The sequence below is a fragment of the Anolis carolinensis genome, chromosome 1 (assembly GCF_035594765.1).
Source record: "Anolis carolinensis isolate JA03-04 chromosome 1, rAnoCar3.1.pri, whole genome shotgun sequence".
In the NCBI taxonomy this organism is placed as follows: Eukaryota; Metazoa; Chordata; class Lepidosauria; order Squamata; family Dactyloidae; genus Anolis; species Anolis carolinensis.
In genome coordinates, this window is record NC_085841.1 from 327166052 (window position 1) to 327189555 (window position 23504).

At 39.4% G+C, this 23504-nt stretch overlaps 2 protein-coding genes across 4 annotated transcripts in view; one reads left to right on the top strand and one right to left on the bottom strand.

The window, feature by feature from the left end:
• The window catches only part of pax9 (paired box 9), a 51759-nt gene extending 40249 nt beyond the window's left edge, over nucleotides 1-11510 (top strand). Inside the window, exon 4 of the mRNA XM_062968295.1 lies at nucleotides 5662-11510. Coding sequence (XP_062824365.1) covers nucleotides 5662-5916 — 255 coding nt within the window. The 3' untranslated portion in view covers nucleotides 5917-11510. The remainder of the gene's footprint in view (nucleotides 1-5661) is intronic.
• The window catches only part of slc25a21 (solute carrier family 25 member 21), a 295483-nt gene continuing 280036 nt past the window's right edge, over nucleotides 8058-23504 (bottom strand). For 2 of the 3 annotated variants that reach the window (XM_062968293.1, XM_062968294.1), the window contains exons 8-10: nucleotides 20847-21028; nucleotides 18206-18258; nucleotides 8058-8191 (exon numbers count right to left, since the gene is read on the bottom strand). In XM_062968293.1, coding sequence (XP_062824363.1) covers nucleotides 8058-8191; nucleotides 18206-18258; nucleotides 20847-21028 — 369 coding nt within the window. Of the gene's footprint in view, nucleotides 8192-14934; nucleotides 15990-18205; nucleotides 18259-20846; nucleotides 21029-23504 lie in introns of those variants that run through there. The other variant, XM_008102807.3, reaches the window with a different exon arrangement.

The window sequence follows — 23504 nt, forward strand, 5'->3', positions numbered from 1 at the left end:
ACTTAATGGGATTGTAACTCATAGTCGTGCTTAGAGCTGAAGCACCAAAATCAGTGGGACTTCAGTCTTAATTCAGTCTCATTTAGTTTAAACCTCCCAAAATGTTTCACAGTAATCATCCCACTATCAGGACACTTTCAGAGCTTCTTCATTTGCTGAAGGGTGGGAAGGGATCAAGGGAATTAGACATCTTCCAAAATGAAACGGTGTGTGTGTGTTTGTATGTTTGTGTGTTTGTATGTGTGTGTGTCTATTTCCGGGATGGCCAAGAGAACAGGAACGGATTAAAATACCCCCTGTCTTTCTACTAACCGAACCAAGAGCTTGGAAAGTTACTTTCTGAACCACAACTCTCAGAATCCCCTAACAAGTATGATCACTGGCTCCTGGGAGTTGTAGTCCAAAGACTAGCCTTTCCAAGCTTTGGCTAGCTTTCTGTGTGAAAATGTACTTCTGGCTAAAAAATCTGGACCTCCTTTCAGTGGGTATGGTGTAAACATTACTAAGCCTGGACACAACACCATGAAGCTAAGTTTAAACATAACACATTTACATTATTGGCTTTGAGGACATCCTTGTCTCCAGCGAGTTTCATTTGATAGACTGACAGCAGGATCGGACCCAGAGTTCTTGGTATTCTCTGAGTGTTTTTGTAAGCTGGTGGTCCAGGTGTCTGTTTGTATAAGGAAGGGAGAGGCTCAGTAGGAATTCACTGTGAATGACATTTTATTTAAATAAAGCAGCCCTGTTTTTTAAACCACAGCAAATGCCTCCCGTCCTCACTGGAGTACATTCAAAACAGGATCATTTTTGTCCCTGCTCAAGTGTTCTGTTCCTTTTGTTTGTTTGTTCATTCTAGTATTTTCATTTCTTTCCCTCTGGGTAGCACTCTTCAAACATGTGGACTGGGTTTTATGCTAAAAGGAGAAATTTATCATAAAGTCTTCTACACAATTTCCATAGAAATGCTCTTGTGGGGTTCCCTACTCTGGTGTTTAAAAATTGTGCGGATATGCCATACCTGAGGAAAGGAAGTGTGCCAGCCTAACTCTCTTTATCACCACTAATATTTGCCTTCTAAGCTTCAAAACCAATAAGTCTAAAGTAGCAGTGGATGGCCTCCATGTTAATAAGTCCCCTTCTGATTTTAATCTAAACTTTAAATATACTAGGCAAAATGCTGATGTTACTGTGGACTAGAGTTCCACATCTTATATGGTTCTAATATTTAGACAGAACTCCTAAATCAATTTGCTACCCCATTGATATGAAAGCTGCTAACCTGTACTGGAATGTACCTGTTGTTGTGTAGGGGGCATCCAGTGTTCATGGCAGCTGTCTACATGAGCGGGAGCATGGATTTTTCAGGATTCTCACTCACACAGAGAGTATTCATAAATAGGAGACATTCTTTGTTTCAGATTGTCACCCTCTACATATTATGGCAGAGAGGTTGTGTGTGTATTGAGTATATACACATTTTAATGCTTTAGCAGGGCTTTAAAAGTAGGCTTATGGTGTTTACACAAGTGCTCTTTAGAATACCTCACGTCAGTGGTTCTCAACCTTCCTAATGCCATGACCTCAAACTTGGTACACAGAACTCCAACAGAAAATACTGAAAGGGTTTGGTGGGCATTGACCATGAGTTATGGAGTTGTAGTTCACCTACATCTAGAGAGCACTGTAGACTCAAACAATGATGGACCTGGACCAAACTTGGCACAAATATGCCCAAATGTGAACACTAGTGTAGTTTGGGGAAAATAAACCTTGACATTTGGAAGTTGTAGTTGCTGGGATTTATAGTACACCTACAATCAAAGAGCCCCTTGAACCCCACCAATGATAGAATTGGGCCAAACTTCCCACACAGAACCCCCATGACCAACAGAAAATACTGGAGGGATTTGGGAGGAATTGACAGTGATTAGGGGAGATGTAGTTCACCTACATCCAGAGAGCACTGTGAATTAATATGTGTTTTCTGATGGTCTTTGGTGAGCCCTCAGACACTCCCTTGTGACTCCCCCCCCCCCCCCGGGTCCTGATCCCCAAGTTGAGAAATGCTGCCTTATGTCATGGGAAGAAGGGGAAATCAGCTGCAGCTATTACCAGCATGCTGCTACACTCTGACAAATTTCAATCCAATTTTAAGTGCAACGGACCCTCGATATCTGCTAGGATTTGACTGAAGTCCTCCCTCCCCAGTGGATATCAAAATCTGTGGATGCTCAAATCATGTTATATACTACGGAGTCGTTATATACAATGGAGTCAGAAAATGGTGTCCCCTATATAAAATGGCAAAATCATAGAATCATAGAATCATAGAATCATAGAATAGTAGAGTTGGAAGAGACCTCAAGGGCCATCTAGTCCAACCCCCCGCTAAGAAGCAGGAAATCGCATTCAAAGCACCCCCGACAGATGGCCATCCAGCCTCTGCTTAAAAGCCTCCAAAGAAGGAGCCTCCACCACGGCCCGGGGGAGAGAGTTCCACTGCCGAACAGCCCTCACAGTGAGGAAGTTCTTCCTGATGTTCAGGTGGAATCTCCTTTCCTGTAGTTTGAAGCCATTGTTCCATGTCCTAGTCTGCAGGGCAGCAGAAAATAAGCTTGCTCCCTCCTCCCTATGACTTCCCCTCACATATTTGTACATAGCTATCATGTCTCCTCTCAGCCTTCTCTTCTGCAGGCTAAACATGCCCAGCTCTTTAAGCCTCTCCTCATAGGGCTTGTTCTCCAGACCCTTAATCATTTTAGTTGCCCTCCTCTGGACGCTTTCCAGCTTGTCAGCATCTCCCTTCATCTGCGGTGCCCAAAACTGGACACAGTATTCCAGGTGTGGTCTGACCAAGGCAGAATAGAGGGGGAGCATGACTTCCCTGGATCTAGACGTTATTCCCCTATTGATGCAGGCCAAAATCCCATCAAGATGTGTTTTTTGGATTTAAATATAAAGTTTTCAAGTTGTAGATCAGGGTCCACAAACAATGGCCTGCGGGCCACATGCGGTCCCCTGAAACCATTGATTTGCCCCCTGCAGCAGCAACTCCCTTTTCTTCCGCTGAGGAAGACGCATGTGGCACAAAGGAGAAGGAGGGGAAAGCTTTCCCTCCTCTGTTGCCCCACATGCACATTTCCCACTGCCGCCTCCCTCACCCGTTAAGTGTGCCTTCCAATGCTTTGCTTGTGCTTTTCATCAGGGCATTTTAATTATTATTTATTTATTTGATTAATAATTAATTATTAAAGGGTGCTTTGCTTGTGTTTTTGGTAGTGTTACCAAAAGGCAGAAGGGCGTTGGTCTAAATGGCCCAAGGGGTCTCTTCTAACCCTCATTATTATTTTTATTATGATTATGATTATTATTAACATTGAAGCTGGATGGCCATCTGTCAGGGGTGCTTTGCTTGTGCTTTTGGTGCACAAAGGCAGAAGGGCGTTGGACTAAATGACCCAAGGAGCGTCTTCCAATCATCATCATCATCATCATCATCATCATTGCTCGGTGGCCAACTATAGTCTGGCCCTCCAACGGTCTGAGGGACAGTGAACTGGCCTCCTGTTTAAAAGGTTTGAGGACCCTGCTGTAGATAGTGGAATCCATGTATTCAAAATCTGTGAATACAGAGGGCCAACTATACTTATGGATAATTTTTGCTGATTTTAAAAAAAATATAAATGTGTAGGACCTGATTACTTCCATGCTGGATATGTAACTGAATTTAATTTTGGTAACTGTAACAACCCTTACCATTTTCATAGAGTGGAGTAAATGATCAAACTTAGCTGAAGACTTCTTTTCCTCTCACCACCGCAAAGTCTCTGCTTCTTAGTGCATTAAAATCCCCTAACTCACATTGAACTTTGAGCCACTTTGAGTCCCCTTTGGGGGAGACTCATCACACTAGAGCTTAGATCCATTTTAAATCCACTTTAAATCCACTTGCGGGAGGGGGCTTTAAACAGCTCAGCAAGACAGGTTCTGGGTGTCACCAAAGTACAAACCCCAGAATTCTTCAGGAGGCAGAAACTGGATTTAAGTGATGAGGCAGAAAGTGGGATATTTAATAATAATAATAATAATAATAATAATAATAATAATAATAATAATAATAATACCTTGTTCAACCTACTCAAACTACTTATAGAATTCCATTGTTCAATCACATCTCTGGAACGGTCTAAACACAATGATGTTCAATTATCACCACTTCCCATTCAGATAATTTACAGTATTTACATAATTTCCCCTTGTCCAACAACTAACATATCTCTCACTTTTTCTCCTTTCCTCTAAGGAAATCTCTTTCTTGCCTCATCTGGTAAAATTTCATGTAACTCAACAATCTTATATTTTGCCACAATGCTATTGATATATTTAATTCAATTAATTTATTTGTTACACTTGTGTGTTTTCTTATTTCCAATGAGTTCAAGGCAGCATGCATCACTTGTCCTCCTCGCCCTCTAACATCATGACCACCCTGTGAGTCATTGAACATATTTCAGTCTTAAAAATTAAATTTATGGCTTTTATTAGCCACATGCTCCTTAACATAGAGCACCCCCAGTGGTATACAAGCTTAAAATCAAAACAAAAGAGACACAAAAACTACAAAGATCATTAAAACCACCCACTGAAATAATTAACAAACCAACCCATCACTGAAGCACAACAGCATATCCAGTTCAGAAAGCACAAGTAGATTTTTTTTTTAGATGAAGAACTTTATTTTATTTACAAGCTGAAAGAAAGAGAAAAAGGAATATATTAACCTCAATGGTGTCATTACTACTTTTTGCAATTAATTAGTGGGTTGGATTGAGAAAACTCCATCATGGAAAGAAGGTTCTTATCATGAGTGGGACTTTGGGCCACCGCTGGGCAGGGAAGAACATAACTTTTATTCTTTCCCTCTGCTTCCCTTTGACATTCCTCTTGACCTCTACAATTTTGCCCTGAAGGGCTGAAGACAGAGCTTGAAACATGACTTTTTGGGGACTTACTTCGAAGAATCCCCAGTCACCATGGTCAGTTGGGGAATTTGGGGAGCTGTAGTCTTTTGAAACTAATTTTTCCAAGTTTTGGTTATGGGTGTCCTTTAGTCTAGTGGGGGAGCCAGGACAAGGAGTTGCAGAAGGAGCGAGGAGCCAGCCAACACTCTCTGGCCCAAACATTGTTTTGAATGGAACTTGGAGAACTTTCCTGACATCAGAATAAAAACTCTGAAGACAAATGAAAGTGTGAAAGTCATTAGATTCTTCAATGTGTTTGATTTTGCCTTCTCATCCCCAGTTCTGGAAAGTCAAAATGTCAGTTTAAATTACATTAACCAAGCATGTTCAGGGACAATGTCAAAGTCTGCAACAGGTATAGTCAGATAATAGATTTACCGACTTCTTTAATTTCAGTCTGTTTGTGTTGTGTAGTTGTTTCTCACAATTAGTATTTATGGATTCACTGTCTACATCCCACTTGCCATCTGGGATGGGCAAAACACATGTTCTTGATTGCACTTCTGTGACCCCTGAAACTCTCTGCCAGTTTCCTAAAGCATTTAACTCCATATTTTAAAAAGTTGTTAGTTTTAGGTTCTTACAGTGATTAGAAAACTGCAACCATTCATATGTTTTTTTCCGTCATCTCTTCTAGGCACCAAATGGACTTCCAACAGTCGGAAGCTTTGTCTCTGCACCAGCTATGGCACCATACCCCACCACAGCACAGGTGTCCCCTTACATGGCATACAGTGCTGCTCCTTCTGGTTACGTAGCTGGCCATGGCTGGCAGCATGCTGGAGGGACTCCAATTTCCCCCCACAATTGTGACATCCCAGCATCACTGACTTTCAAGGGCATGTCGACATCCAGAGAAGGTAGTCATTCGGTCACAGCTTCTGCACTCTGATATCAGAAGCATGGCAGAACAATTTCAGTCCAGCTCTTCCTCTTGTTGTCTCGCTTTTCCCACAATTTCTTCATACAGAATGACGTTGTGGGTTGGTGATATTTCAACTATTTTTCTCCATGACAGTTTACTTCCAAAAAGAATGGGTGGGGAGAAAAGAAAGATCATGGAGGTTCCATAAGTGTAAATAATGTAAGGAAGTAATAAATGTGTTGTTGCACTGTTTTGCATAAAGAAGATCTTACAACCCTCAGAGGGCTTGTTGTGTGACTATTTGATTGGTAAAACCACACATATTTATTCTGAATCAACATGACCTTCTCTACGTGCAATTGTTTCAGATTTTGGGGTAAAAACAGTCAAAGAAAACTGATAGATGACTCTACAGTTCTAACTGAAAACTGCGACAAAACAGAAATTCTCTTCTGAGAAGTTCTGAGAAGTTCCTATCTTGAAATGTATGGACAAGTGAACAGTTTTTGGTTAACAGATTACTTTTTATAAGTAAGAAATTATAGAACCAAATGATTACACAACTCTGTTATTTATCTTGTATTTTATTGTGATTACAAAGGCAGTAATACTTTTGTTTTCTATATGTAAATATGGGTCTGGGTCATAATTTGTCTTTCCACTACTCAACTGTTGTCTGTTTTCCTTTTCTTGTTAGAGACAGTTTGTAGGGAACATTTCATGCATTGGGTGGAGGCACCTGCATCTTATTAAACGAATGTGTGTTCTTCGACAGAAAACTGAAACTGACCAATTTTAAATCCCAGTGGGCTGAATCTGCAAATGGAAAGTCTCCAGTGGGATGAATTTGACAATCACTGGAAAGTCCTGCTCTTGGGAGAGGGAAAGGGATTTTCCCTTGTTTCTCCTTCTCCTTGTAACTTCGACCCCGCATCCCTTCCAAATGATTTATCACATTTTGCTGGAGGGTATCTTAACTCACCAATGCAGATTTTCAGGAGCAATGAGCAAAAGAAAAACAGAATTAAGTGAAAATCCCTTCCTCTGTGAATGGAAGTTCATTATTGGAAATTTGAATCTAACTCACTGATTTTAATTGCTCTTTAGCTTGACTCATTTTTTGGATCATGGCTCAGTCTTTTATAGGTTATCCCAGTATCAAAAAGTGAAACAGCACTACACTAATATGAAAGAAACATGGACAGAAAGGATCCAAACAAAGTGATAGCTTGCATTAAATGTGAAATTTTGTGCAGAATTTTTAATCACCCAAGGGCAGCATCTACCAAGAATTTCTCCAGTTTAAGCATGGCAAAATTCTTATGCACTTCATATTCATTCCAGTGAGTGCTTGTGTGAATTTTGCCTCAAGTTAACCAAACCACTGTGAAAGAGATTGTACTGTATTTTTTCCTTGGCTTACCTGTGTTCAATAGCTCTAGCCCCCAAATTTATGTTGACATTTAAAAACAAGCAAAACAAAGCAAAAAGGAAATTTTGTCCCTAATTCTGGCTTTATTGAATGTAAAAAAAACTTTTGGTAAATTTTACATTATTGTACATAAGCATGGTTCACTCCTAAGTATATTGGTGGTGGTACTGCAGATATTATTTATAATGTTTAACATTCATTTTTTTACATTTCTGTATCTTTTATCAAGCATCATTACATGGTCACTTGGATTCCAACTGCTCTCCTTTACCCTTTTTCATTAACAGTATAATCTTTTCAAGATGGCCTGTTTCCCTTGGACAATAATAAAGTTGTGAATATCATTTGAGAAAGCCTCCTCAAGCTTACAGATGCATGCTGAAGATTAACCATGAAAAGGAAAGATTTGAAAATTGACATATTTCCTAGCATTATGAGATATTAATATATTATGTATTTTTGTAAGTCTAGTGCAATAATGTAAAAAATATACAATACATTACAGATTTTGAAAGACTGATTTAATAAAATTATCTCTGTTTCTTCCTAGCCATATTACACATACTGCTGGAACAGCAAGATAAGATCCTGTCTCTTTTATGAGAATTTCATGCTTTTATTTTACAATGCCAACAAAGGTAGATTTCTACGGCCGTACAAAGAAAATAATGTGTGATGTCATGCCGATACTTCCTGGGAAATTTTCCAAAACATTTTTTCTACTGCAATCATTTAGTCAAGTCATATGTTGAACTGAGAATATTTGTGAGATGCAATCAGTATGGGCAGACAGAGTTTCCGGGTTACATTTTTCTTTTGGCACGGGAGCACCACTTGAACCAATTGACCAGGAATCAAATATAAGCCTGCCTGAAATGAATGGAGGTTGTTTTTTTATTAATCTTTTTTAGACTTATACATGAATATATACAGTATCTTTCAGCTCAATAGAAATTCAAGGTAATTATAAAGCAAACAATCTTTTCAAACATCATCATCACACAGGCCTTTCACAAGCAGTAAAAAACCCCTGCTTATTTACCCTCTTAGAAATGGTGACAAAGCTGGCATAGGAAGGAGCTGTCTTGTGGACCCCCTCTCACAAACAAACAAACAGACAAAGTTGGCCTTATTTCCCCACACTCAAATAATTCTTATGTTGCAAAGGGGCCCATTGTGTTGGTTTTAACAAAACTGAGATGCATGAAAGTACTATCACGCTGAATTTAAGACCATGCCATTTTAGTATTGCGAACGGTGGATATCCCATTCTTCCTATTGAATTACTATGGCTTCAAATTCCTGCTTAGTTTTAAATTTTCAGATATTTTATGTGCTGATGAGTCAAAGTGCCGAACACATATTTATGTTACTTGGTTGAATTAATATTTTTAACTGACAGAGAGCTGAGATGTTCTCATGAAACTGTATATGCCTAGTGACAACAATGGCTTCCCTGTACCTTTGAGCATAGGAAACAGATCAAGATAGGTCAGATTATTTGTATATTTAGGCAAACATTATTTACTCTGATTGGCAGAATATCCAGTGAATGGAAATTTGATGACATGAGTGAAACAGATGTTGAAAATCTGGTTCTTTTCAAGGAGATATAATCACCAATCAATGCTCTCTGCTGGACTACTTCTAGGGGATTTCTTCTGATTGCTTTAATCTAGATTTGGACTTCATATTAATTTGAAGACTATATATTTGCCTGAGAACATTATGTGACATACATTGGTGGTAGATTGCAAGATGAATTTATTGCAGCTGAACTGGCCTTTGCAGCCTTGTGGACCAAACCAGGGTCATTGGAATAGGAAACCTGTCATTTGGACTCCAGCTTCCACCACTCTGTACTATCCAGCCAGTAATTAGGGATGCTGTGGGCTATAGTCCAGCAACAGCTGAGTATTGATTGAATATCAGTTCATCAAAGAGAAAATAAAATACAACTGATAATGAGTCCAGAGTCCAGGATTGATTTCATGTACATTAGGCATTGAATCTTCTAATGTATTCTTGCTGAACCAAATCAGGAATTAGATTGCTTTATTTTTATTCATTCTTTTAAAAAGATATTTGTATGGTGTAAAGAATGGTGGGAGCTCCCAATGGCACAGTGGGTTAAACCACTGAGCTGCTGAACTTGCTAACCGAAAGGTCAGCGGTTCAAATCTGGGGAGCGGGGTGAGGTCCTGTTGTTAGCCCCAGCTTCTGCCAATCTAGCAGTTTGAAAACATGCAAATGTGAGTAGATCAACAGGTACTGCTCTGGTGGGAAGGTAATGGCGTTCCATGCAGTCATGCCGGCCACATGACTTTGGAGGTGTCTATGGACAACACCGGCTATTCAGCTTAGAAATGGAAATGAGCACCAACCCCCAGAGTCGGACACAACTAAACTTAATGTCAGGGGGAAACCTTTACCTTTACTAAAGAATGGTGAAGCTTCTGAGACATGGGCATGGGTAATTTTAAAACTGTCACTCTGATCCTAAAAATGTTTAGCAGAAGTAAACCCATTGGTGTCAGTGGAATGTACTTCCAAGTGAATATCTTAAGTTCACCATCAATTCAAAACACTTCCATACAAGAAACTGGGCAGAAGACATGAGGACATTTCAAAGGGAGAACAATGAGACCCTGCAAAAGCAGTAAATAGGTCTGATTCGGCATAGGTTGCTAAGAAAAATAACCATTTGGATGAACATCTAAGCCTTGTTCAATGGGCTGGGAGAACCACAGGATACTGGACATGGAGGATGCATGTTTACAAGCAGAGACCATACATTGTTACTAGTCTCCAGACAGCTACACTAAATCAGGGGTAGAGATTACAGTGAGAAGCACAGGTGAACTACCAACAGTGGTGCTTCCTGCATTCAGCCTTCCATTTTGGGGATAGAATTAGCTGTCTTTAGACCTGAAACGGCATTTAGGAAGGACTGAATGCTTTTACAGTACGGAAAATGTTGGCTGTATAGAGCAAGGTGGGAATTGTATAGCCTTCTAGATGTTGTGCGAATGAAATCCTAATCAGCATAGTCAGTGGTGGGGAATGTGGGGGAAGGTTCAGTTGAACAATCCTTTGGGGGACTGCACAATTTGGGGATGACAGCTCACAGAACCTCAGTCACTGGCCAGGCTGGGAGTTGGGGTAATCTGAAAGTTTTTATCCCTCATGTTTTGGACAGCACAAAGCCAGTGCAGTATAGTGATTTGAGTATTGGACTAGAACTCTGGGACACTAGGGTTCAAATCATTGCTCAGACATGGAAACCTATGGGTAAGTCACATACTGATAGCCTGAAAAGGTAAGGGCCAACCTCCTTTGAAGAACTCTGGCCAATAAAACCCTATGGTAAGGATGCCATGAGTTGAATTTGGCTTAAAGGCACATAGCAACAGCAGCAGCAGCAGCAGCAGCAGCACAAAAAAAAAGTTTTTGGAATGTGCACGCATGTAATACCACTTTGCCTGCTGTGCTTGGTCTGTGAATATTTATAACACTTATGTATTTATGTATACCATTGTGCTATAGTAATCACCTCTTCTGTTAACATCCAGATGTGTTGGACTATGACGGTAAGCATCCCTTCCCAGCACAGCCAATAACTTGTGAATTGGGCCTTTGTATATGATAATACATTCTTGGGATATAAATGTTTAATTAGAAGTCTCACATAAACCAATAGGACAATGGTTCCCACCCTAGGGTCCCCAGAAGTTTTTGGCCTACAACTTCCAGAAATCCCAGCAAGTTTACCAGCTGTTAGGATTTCTAGGAGTTGAAGGCCAAAAACATCTGGGGACCCACAGGTTGAGAACCACTGCAATAGGACTTACGTCTTCTAAAGAACACAATTGAGATCACCGTTTTTCATTCTGATAGTGGGATATAAAAGAAACCTGTCCGCATACATGAAAATTGTCATCATAACTAGTATTGATTTTGCATTGAGATAGAAAACTAGAACATTCCTTGTAGAACAAAAATACGTATTTTGAGATCTGTGCTATCAAAAGGTTTTAGTTGATTGAATTATGAAGTTGGAAATATTAAGAACATGATGGAAGCATTGTACACGAGGAGGCTATATATGTATATGCAGCTATATATGTGAAAAGCCTTTTATTTTTATATTTTGAATGCCCTAAATTAATAAAGAAAACAATAATGAAAATGGATCTGTTTTCCTTTTTAAAGAAAAAAAATAGAGAAATTCACTTTAATATTGGAGGTATCCAATATGCAGTTGATAGCAAGACCCTCCCAAAAAAAGATCAGCTTTAGGTGTGAGATGAAAAAAGTCAGTAGCATTTTTGTAGACTTTAGAGACCATAATTAAAACATATAAAACACCATGACATATTAATAAAATTCAGAAGGGTGTCACCAATAGGCAAAAGTATGTAACAATTAAAACATGTACAGAAATTAAAAGGATTACAAAACCGACCCTTCTTAATAAAGCAGTCAACCAGTTAACGTATACATCCTCAATCATTCTCAAAGGCCTGCTTCCATAGCCAAGCTTTTAATTCTCTTCTAAAAGTCATTAATGTGGGAGCCAGTCTGATCTCCCTGTGGAGGGCATTTCAGAACTGAGGGGCTATTACCGAGAAGGCTCTTTCCCTTGTCTCCACCAAACACGCTTGTTACAGTGGTGGGATCTTGAGAATGGCCTCCCCAGCAGATCTCAGGGCCTGAGTGGGTACATAGGGGGAAACATGGTCATGCAAATAGCTCCTTTCAGCACATCCAATCAAAGGAAAAGCTGAAAGCAATACTGTTGATTCTCCCACTCTTTGACAACTCAGAGATGACAATGTCGGGGAGGCTGCATGGTGTACTAGGTAGGTTTCTTTGTGGCAGAGGGAACTTCGGATCATTGCATGGCCAGATCTGAATTCTGACCTATCTAATGATCACAACAGTGAGTTGCTATGACATAGGTTCAACATACAGTATCATAAATCCTTAACATGTTGCCAGGAATGGCTTTTTATTAAAGTGTTTGGAGCATAACCAATTGCTTCAAACAAGTACATTATATGGTTTTAAAATATTTTGCTAATTTGGTTTAATATGTTTTAAATATGTTTACATTATTTTAAAAGATTTGAAATTTAAATTGTTTAAATTGCTTTTGCATACATACCAAAATTCCACAATATAAGGTACACATATTTTAATAAAAAAACCAAATAAAATAAATGTGGAACATTATTATATTCTGAATATATTGGGTATAGTCTTTTCTCCATCAGGTTCAATAGTGTCCACTTTGGTAACTCTAACAGATTATCTATTTCAGGGACTGAACTTGGAACCCTACACACTTCAGCTTGGCAATAGACTACTTCTTTAGTTGAATGCCTAATTTAGTTTTTTGGAAATGCTCTCTCCATCAGCCTAATCTACCTCCTAGGATTACTGTCAGGTTGAAATAATTCTCTGAGATCCTTAGAGAAAGGATAAAATTCAAATGCAATAAATGAAGTGGATGTGTGATGATAGCTTGACCTTCATCTTCTCTTGCCATAAACAAGCCTGGATTAATCTCTTTTCACAGTAGCTGAACTTGAACAGCATGTTTATTCACTGCAAGTTGAAAAGTATTACTGCCTATACTGGGACTGCCATCTACATAGTTTCAAAGTTACATATTTTGGCCAGCATCCTGTTGGGAAGTTATGTTATTATAAACTGACTTATGGTCATGTAATATTGAATTACACCATTATGTAATGCCGATATCCTCAGAATGGGAATGGAGACATAGCTGGTATTAGGACCATTGTGCTAGCAGAACCAACAGTCCTAATGCACAATGTGTCCCAATGGACAATCAGGCCCCGGTGTGTGCTCCTATGCACAAAACGTTCCACTGTACAATGGGAGATCACAGTTGGACAACAGTCATCTTCCATGGTGCTTCACTGTGAACTGTCATAATTCAGTAGCATGTTTGTATGTTGTGTCAGCAACAGAGCTCCATCAGTGTAAAATTAGGCATCACAAAGTCTGATGGAGGATCTCGGCTTTTATCTTTTGAAAATTATAATTCATTGTCTTAAAATAACATACAATTGGTAATCATCTATATTAAAAACCAGAGAATTAAAACATCTAAAAACATTTATATCAATTATTAAAATCACATAATTCAAAATCGTAATGCAGGGCCATTCCAATTATCATTGCAAAGATTCTATGTTCATTTATTGCACTGCAGTTATACTCGAAAAGCTTGGTCCCATAGCCATGTTTTAATTTTCTTTCTGAAGGCTAGAAGGAAAGGAGCTTATTGAATATCACTGAGAAGGGAATTGCACAGCCGTGGGACATGTTGTTGACCTTGTATTTTTTTTCTCTTGCTTGGGTAATAGCAGTTGAGAAAAATGGGATTTAGATTGGGGAAATGGTACCAAGGAAAAGTACCTTTAACCTGCACTTCTACTTAAAATCAAAGCCTTTCCAATCTTAAATGCTTCTTAGTATATTTTAAAATAAATTTTGGGGAATCTGATTTCTCACATCCTGGCTGAGAACATGCACTAGAAGAGATAACTACAATATGTTTTCCATCCAACTTTGTAATCATCACCTTTCCTTAGTGCCAGTTTCCCAGACCATAACCTGGCCATTTTCTGGTTTGTGGAGAATGGGGGGGGGGGGGGGGCACAGCAGACACGCATCCAGCTTGTTTCATATAGCTGCACAGAAAGTAACAGGCACTACATTTGATAACAGACCCCTACATTTGATATCATTGCTCTGCATCCATTACAAGAATACAGATGAAGGTCTGTTTGCTCTTCCTCCTGCTGAAGAGCAGGTGGTGTTTAGGGGGACTTTGTTCATTGTATGGTAAGTTGTAAATTACAACCTGTGCAATGATCAGAAAAACAAATTGTGATGGTATGTCTGATTTTTACCATTGTATTCACAATATTCAATATAATGTAGCCCACCATTACATTATCAGTTTTACCCATCATTACAGTCTCAAAGTGGCAGAAGAGGGGGAGGTTGTCTGGGCCTCTTGTCTTCTCCTAAATTGCATGGAAGACATCAGAAGTGCCCTGTGAATCCATAGGCCCAACAGAAGGTGAATGGAAGAATCTTAGTCATATCTAAACATATTCTTATACCAACATCAAGAATAAATGGATGAAAAGGCTTTCTGCTTCCACAAAGCATATCTAATCATATCGACTTGAGACCCAAAGTGGAACTCTTATCAAATACAGTAAAAGCCACTTTATCATTGCATTTATATATACCTCTTTCAGAGTTCCCAAAGGAAGGAACAGGTTGTTGTATTTTTTTGTAGTCAGAGAAAGTTCTTAGAGGAAAAAATGTGGTTCATTAGACAAGGAAAACACTGCCTAATGTGAATTATTTTAAATGATCTTAAATGTCTCCACTTCTGCAATGCTAGACTGCCAGGACTGAGGGAAAAGTGGTTGTTGGTGAGGTGGTGGGGTGTTCTTATGGAGAAGCAATACCCTCACTTCATCCCTTCCCTTCCCTCCCATAGCTGCCTCCTTGAGTATGTTGGTCTGTGCACCCACCTTTCAGTAATAGATTCACTATTTCAATAATTGTGGTAGTTTTTCTTTATTAAGTGGTAAATTATTTTACATTTTCTTCAGTACTTCAAAATGGTTCTCAACAGTGGCATTGTACATAGATATCTAATATCATAAGCAGACAATTGATCAGTTACTGAAAAACATATAACTATTCAAGTGATATTTTTTCTTGATCAGTCAAACACTTAAGCTGTCAAACATGACTGGCATTCTGTTGGGAAGTTGTACCACCATAAACTCACAAATGTAAAGTTAAATTGGAACGGTAGTATTATCAGGTAGGGATTTGGGGCATAGCTACATCATTGGACCAAATGGACCCACCAGTGTGACTTAAATGCACCTAAATGATTTGAAGGCACCCAAATGTGTCTTGACACATAGCATGTCTCAATGTACAATGTTTTGCATTGTGAAATATGCCTTGATGTCTTCCATGCCCCAAGGCACAATGTGTCCTGATACACAATGCAAACCCCTGTTATGCAATAGGATCATTTGCCCTGCTGTCCATCATCACAATTTACTAGTCTTATTTGTGTACTACACCAGTGTTGTAGCCCGTCCTTTTAAAGTTACACACTGCAGTCTCCAATGCAGGATCTTACTCCATGTGCTGTCTGTAGCCTTTGTTGGGTGAAGTTGCTTGTGCATTTGTGTCCGTGACTGCAATATAATCTTGAGTTTCATTCTAACAAAGAGCTATGTGAGATCATGTTTTATTAACTGGCATATTAAGTTAAGAAGAGATAATTTTTCATGATGCATCTATAGGGATAGACGATGTTAGATTTGCTTCCAATTTAATACTGAAATGTAATTTAATATATGTCATTTTAAATCTGAATTAGCACTTGTGGTCTTCCAGATGTTTTGGGGACTTCTACTCCCATGAGCCTTCACCACAGGCTATGGCTGCTAGTAGTGATCAAAGTTGCAATCCAAGAAATATCTGGAGGTCACAGTTGTGCACACCAGATTTAAAGGCCATATTTTTGATCACCAGTTTTCTTGAAGCCACCCATAAGCATACTCATAAACCAGAAGCATCACTGCACCACCTAGAAAAAAGAATGTCATTGTATTAAATAGAAAATCAGATACCTTTAAAAATTTATATAATTTCACATATGGGACAGAACTGAAACTCCTATGGAATTTGGTGCAAAAACATGACTGATATTACCTAGGTCTAACAAGTACAATCTGGGAAGGAAGTTGGGTGGGACTTTGAAGACTGATATAGACTTAAATACACTCACGACACTAAGATGGTGCAGCTACACTATTAAAACAAGTTTGAAAATTACGCCATGTTTAAGGCTATATTTATTTGGGCTGTGAATCCTTTTGGTTGAAGCGATGGTATGGACCACCTTCTTAATACTGCATAAATAATATATAATGCAGTGAGTATACACACACACACACACACACACACACACACACACACAGATTTCAAAACGAAGCCAGAAAATAAGCCGGAAAAAGGTTGCATATTTGTCTCTCCACATTTGTGATTTTAACTTTTTGGATTTGATTATTCATGAATTTTATTTACATGCTCTTCCTAGGAATCTCAAGGTCCTCCAAAGTGACTCTGTAGTCTACTTCCACATAAGAATCATCGGAAGGACCTAGAGATCCCTACAGAGATGTTTTCTCAAATAAAAAATAGAGGGGGGCAATTATGTTTTCCCCCATTTCATGTGGATTTCGTATCCCTAAACCCAGCCTTTCAACAGACAAAGAACAAAATTGCCCATAGGCCAGTTCATAATTTTTCAGCTTACACCTCATGTGTGAAGAGACCTCGAGCCAGCTACTCAAACATAGATCTGTTTTGACCTGCATGGATATTAGACTTGTGCATTTGTATGGAATTACTTACCTTTTCTGTTTGTTTCATTCGTACGGCTCTGTTTCTATTTCTGTCCGCTGCTTACGGAAACGGGCACCTACACAAATAAGCTTTTCTGTCCAAGGTCCAAAAAAACCAAAAGAAATTCAGGCCTTGGACGGCAAAGCATCAGACCTTGCGAGCCGGACCTGTGAGCCATCGAGTGCTTGATGGCTCATAGGCCCGGCTCACAGGGCCTGCAGTTGAGCACCCAATGGTAGGCCTGGCAATCAGGGCCTACAAGCCATTGAGCGCTCAGCACTTGACTGAAGGCACTGCGAGTCGGGGTCTACAACCAAGTGCCAAAAATCTGCCAACCAAATGGTTACCGTTCCCCTCTGTCTTTCGTTTCACTGTTTCTTTTGTTCCTATGGAGTTGTACAATTCCGTGCAATCTGAATGGACGAAATGGTACAAAACCATGAAAGAAACAGATGAAACAGGATTCGGGCCCTACTCTAATGGATGTAGCTAGCATACTGTACACAACTATATCAGTTTTATACTAGTGTAATTGTTATGACATCCTGGAATTTGTATTGGGTGGTGAGCATTTAGAATTATCTTTGGATAAGCATCAGACCTCTCTAGCAGAGATTTCTAAGTACTTCTCACCAAACTGGAAATAACATATGTATAGTGTAGATACACCTATGTGTCAATTTCAGGACCTGGAAAAGACACCTTTTCACAATATAGTCCCAAGTCTTTCATACTGGTTGCTGGATAGATGAGTAAAAAAAACTTTTCTAAGCTAATCTACTTCTAAAATTTGGCCTTCAATATGGGCTAAAGAATATGCAGCTGGAGTATAAAGTTCAAATGTATTTTATATGTGTGCAACTATAAAAGACATCCAGAAAGCACATAAGATGTAGGGTAATGGCATGACACACAAAAGATATCTGTCCAATTATTTGGATCAACAGCAACAAAGGCAAATAATTACTTGTACTTTATTAAGACTACATTTATATTCTCTTCCTGGCTAACAGGGTCAGGCAAACACGCTTTGCCCTCTAATCTCTCTGGCATTTTTCTCTGGTTTTCTGACTCATGACAATATTATCACCTAAGTAGAGCGCAAGTGTGAGGAAGGAAGGGAGCAATTGTCAAGAACTATAAGAAAAATACAGCACAGTAATGAGAGCAGAGCTTGGAAAAGTTGATCATGGGTCTACAGTTTCACTGGCCATGGGATTCTGGGAGCTGCAGTCCAAAATGTAATTTCCCCCAAGCTTTGAATAATTCAAATAGTGGCATAAACTTGTTATCAAAATGATTGTCCATAGCCTTTTTTGTTCTCAATAGCTGAATGAAAACAATGTTTAAAAATGATCAAGACAGGATTCAAAACAATTAAGGAAGGAAAGTTACCTGGGCCAAGCCTCATGATCTTAGGCACCAATCCTTTGTACAAAGCTAAGAATCTGTAGAAAAATAAAGGAAAGGTGTTTTTTATTTTAAAATGTTAGAAATATTGCATTGCTTAGTTAATGCATGGAAAAAGATTTGTGAAATAGTAAAAATACAAAAATTTTAATATTTTGGATGGGGACAAACAGCTGATTAATGTTCAGCTATAATGACTATTCTGTGATGTTTCAGTGGTCCTATCACACTGTTATAGTGCTATTATTCCACTTCAAATGCCATGGCAACATTGTATGGAATTCTGGGATTTACAGTTACAGAGCCAGGATTACACTTGAAGAATACAACTGTGGTTGGGTTTTCATTTTAGAAGTATTGACATGAACCAAGTTTGGGGAACTGGAGCTGCTGTGATTGACAGGAGTTTGTTTCCTTTTTGATCAAGGAGCAGCTGGCTGACATACTTGTCTCTCTTTGCAAGAATAACCTGCAGCATGAGGTGGAATTGCAACAGGGGTCTTGCTTTTGCTTATAATACCAAATATCGTTCAAAGGAGGGGAGGGAAACGGCAGTCAGGTGTTTCCTGGGTGATAGAGGAACAGGACCCCATTGATTGCAGTGGCTGCTGTCCACTAAGTAGGAGTTGGGTGAGTTGGGCTGGAATACACTACATAGCACTGTAACTTCCAAACAGGATTCTGACCACTATTTATTGGTATGGTCAATGACCAGCATTAAAGAAAAAATAATACACATATAAAATATTATTAGAGCTGGTGTAGTGATTTGAGTCCTGGATTATCCCTGTACTTTGGGGGGAGAAATACAGGTGTGTGCTGGTGAGTGAAGACTTGAAGGCACCCAACAGCACCCACAGCACCCAGCTGTGGCGCAGCTGGCTAGTAACCAGCTGCTATAAATCACTACTGACCGAGAGGTCATGAGTTCGAAGCCCGGGTCGGGTTAAGCCCCTGACCATTAAATAGCCCTGCTTGCTGTTGATCTATGCAGCCCCGAAAGACAGTTGCATCTGTCAATTAGGGAAATTTAGGTACGCTTTATGCGGGAGGCTAATTTAACTAATTTACAACATCATAAAACTGCCAGCAAAACACGAGGAAAGGAATGAGGAAGTACAGCCACTACTGGACAGTGAAGCAACAGCTCCCCCTGTGGCCGGAATCGTGAAGCTGGAAAAAAATGTTAAATTCCTCTGTGTCTGTCTATATATGTTGTTTGTCTGTTGGCATTGAATGTTTGCCATATATGTGTTCATTGTAATCCGCCCTGAGTCCCCTTTGGGGTGAGAAGGGCGGAATATAAATACTGTAAATAAACAACAACAAAAGACGCTATTATCCAGGCACTTGGTGGCACTTTGGTATGAGTACACCTATCAAAATGATGCTTAGTCTCTACCTACTCAGGATGATGATAAAAAACATTGAAAGTTCAAAAACAAAAAACAAAACAGAAAAACAGTGAGACATGACTGAAATAAATTTGCTGCTTCTCATGGTCTCTAACGACTTCATCACATGGAGGTCTTGGGGGACAGTAGTGGCATCAGTGGGGCATCAGGGTGAATCCGTTGGGCAGTGGGGATAATCAGTTGGACAGTGCGCTGCGTCACTCCCTTACCATCCCACATGGAAACCAATCTGTCCCCAGCTTGCTCCTGCTCTGTTCCTGGCCTACTCTATGAGAACACGAGTAGTGACCTGTGTTCTCAGGACTGCCGCTTAGCACGCTGCTGAAATGCAGCATGCAGGGAGCTGGCATGGAGCCCTGCCGGAAGTAGCCCTGCTTCATGCGATGGGCTCCATCCTAGCTGCATCTTGGCAGCGTCCTAGGATGGGGCTGAAAGCCCATGTGATGAGGTCATAAATGTTATAAACCTGTCCTAAAATATAGGAATGTTCATCGCACATTCAAAGTATGCCCATTTCCTTAAGAATGGGGTGACATACAAGTGGGGGAAATAAACTTTTCTACTGTCAGAGTGGAGATGAGTAAAATGTAGTCACAGACATGCTTAGACAGACAGCCCAAACATCTTCCTCTTTTTCTGGCATGTGCTCCAACCAATTTCTGAGCTTCCAGATCTGGACTGAATTTTTAGTCTACATGATCAGTACATAATACAGTGGGTTTTTAGGAGGTGGTTATAGAAGCAGTACCAAGCTCTATTCTTGTGGACTGACCAGTTAGTTGCGTAGAGTACAGGGACTTCTCAACTTTGCATAACATAAAACCAGTCAAGATCAACAACCATTATAACATCTGTATGTGGTAACTCATTTTCTTCACTAACAACTGAAGCAATTGAAGTTATCCTGCTTTTCTAATTTTACCAAGGGAAATAGCAAGTTTAATATTCTTCTATAGACACATTTAGAGGTTTTTTCAATAAAAAATATACTAAGATTCTTGCAAATGAAAATCCAGAAAACTCAGATAAAGGAAGAATTTTTTCATGTAATTGGTGTGTGCCCATTTCTGCAAAGCTAAACTTTCACAATGCACTTTGCAGGGTGATTTTTATGGGCCTCATCAAATTTGAAATATAACAATGTGGTTTTATGGACTTGCCTGAACAAACGAGAGGCCTGGATATTTATGATTGAAATAAGAATGCTTTACCCTTCTTCTTTATAGACGGTTGCCATAGTTTTAAGGCAGGTTCTGTACTTGATCTCTCCAGGAACCGGCTGTGGTCCTTGAATCCTACTTTTTGCAACATCAAAAGGGATGTTAATAATGGAGGCTATTGTTCCTGAGACTAGCCCGATCCCAAATTTTCTTAGGAATTCCAAAGTTGGATCCTATATAAATCAACAAGACAGAGAGATAGGGAGGGAGGGAGGGAGGGAGGGAAGGAAGGAAGGAAGGAAGGAAGGAAGGAAGGAAGGAAGGAAGGAAGGAAGGAAGGAAGGGCAAAAGAAAAAGGAACAGAAGCACCTCAGTTGGTTAAAGACTATAAAGTAATGTGCCTTTAATCAAAATGCCTGCACGATACGACACACTCCTGTTATTATAGCGGAACACATTAGGATTTCCTACACTGGGGCTCCATTTCTTGACAATCCTATTGGCTATGTTTTTACACATGGTCTAAATTGCTGAAGTACACATTTCCTCACACAGGATTTATAAACACAGTTCATAAAGCAAGGCCAGTACGGCATATGGGGATGATTTGTATAATTGGGCTTCACAATGTACTTAGTATTACTGTATCAAAACGGGAGAAATCCAAGCACACTATTAGCTAATTGGCCAGAATATTTTACAAATGACAGCAACTTCCACCATGAAGCCTACTAAAATGCTCATTTGTGTGTTGGACCCCCAAATGTTAAATTAAATAAAGGCTAATCTCAGTCTGCTGTTTTCCCCTCCAGGTTTTTTACATTTAGCTTCATGTGTAGCTGATGCACTGTACTAAGCGGGGCTGGCTTCCTGTTATTAACAATCCAGCAGCGGTACAACTGCAAAGCAGACTTCAGTGCCCTGTGCATTATAAACAGTAGTAATTCACTAAGCTAATTGGCTGAAGAATTTACAACACATTGTTCCCAAAGCCTCCTATTTTGCCCTGATTTTTAAAAAAAGGTAAAAATTGGTTGTTAAGCCAAACTTGAAACAACGTTTTTCTGTATGAGCTGAGACAATCCAACTGTGTTTCTATTCCTTCAGACAGCCTTCCTACCCAGGTACTCCCTGGAACATCAAAGTGCTCAATTAGTTTATCTGGAAGTGAACTTTTCCTTAATAAACTCTAATCCCATATGTGTGAACACTGAAAGCTAAAAGGGAATGCTGTCGTGCTGAATTTCCCAGGTAGTTTATAATAGGACTTCCATTTTATGTCATGGAAGCTAAAAACCATAATAACAATCTGAAATGCTAATAATATGCTACATACAAAGTATGGAACCCTTGCATGCATTTTGCCCCCTCTACACCACCTTACAGCATGGGTTTGGCACCTTAAAATGTCAAACCAGTTTTTTTTTTAGGTGAAATGCTATTTTGTTTTACCCATTTCATGTAAGATAAATAGAAACATTTTTCACAGTTGAATTTGGGAGCAACTGTTAGGAAGTATTAGCATAGGAATTATGTTTTAGAGCCAAATTTGGAGGCAGAAGCCACCCAGTAGTGGTCCATGATATAAACATAGTGGAAACGGCCTCTCTTTCTACTACAGCATGAGGTACACACCATACACGTCCTGCTTGGACCATTGATAAACAAGAAATATTTGAAGTTGAAATATCTTAGCTTGGCATACAAACAGAATCATTTCAAATAGAAAAAAGTGTTGAAATAGAAATCTTTCTCCAGTGATCAATGGGCTTGATGACTGGGGTGCAGAGCCTCAACTCAGCTTTGTACTCATTCTGTGACCCCATTAATTGTTTCTGTAAAACAGATATTACAATTAAAATATATATTTGGGAACAAAGGAGTGAAAATTAAGTTTGGGACTGAAACTGTGTTGTATTCTGCTTTAATCAGGTTGTTTCTCTCCAGTTAGTTCAGCAATGCTCAGCTAAATGCCTGTGAGAAATTTATGCTCAGTATATGAGGTCAATAGCCCCCTGTTATTTACTCTGAAATCTGGAAGAGGTCTTCTTGTTGAGGTTACATTGGAACACCAAGTCTAATGTACCATAATAGCTAGCATTTCATTAATGAAAAATGCAAACATAAGTCTAAGAGCCAGCATGGTATATTGGTTTGAATGTTGAACTCCGTAAGACCTGGTTTTAGGTTTTTGCTTAACATGGAAACCTTTTGGGTGACTTTTGGCAAGTCATACTCTCTCAGCCACTGAGGAGGAAGCCAATGACAAACATTCATTGAATTAATCTTGCCTAGAAAACCTGTGATAAGTTTTCCTTAGGGTTGTTGTAAATTGGCAATGACTTGGAGGTACACAGTAACAACCATCTTCTATCATGATTATTGTGAAGGAAGGAATTTACTATCTCCTTTTTACAATGATGCTCATCCTTCATGATTTATGATTCACCTTCCTCCTTTAGAGACCTCCCCTCCACTGAATGTCCCCATTGCGAGATGCATGGAACCATCTTCTGAGATCTCCTAATATGGCATTGTCGTTGTCCACCCGGCTAACAGGGACAATAGCCAGATGCGTCTCTACTGCCCCACCACTCTCCACCAACCAGGAAAGACCTCCACAGGAGGAAACTGAGTCTTGCTGGAGGGGAATATGATATAATTCTACCTGGATGAAATTTCATGCTGTCATGCAAGATAGTAGAAAAA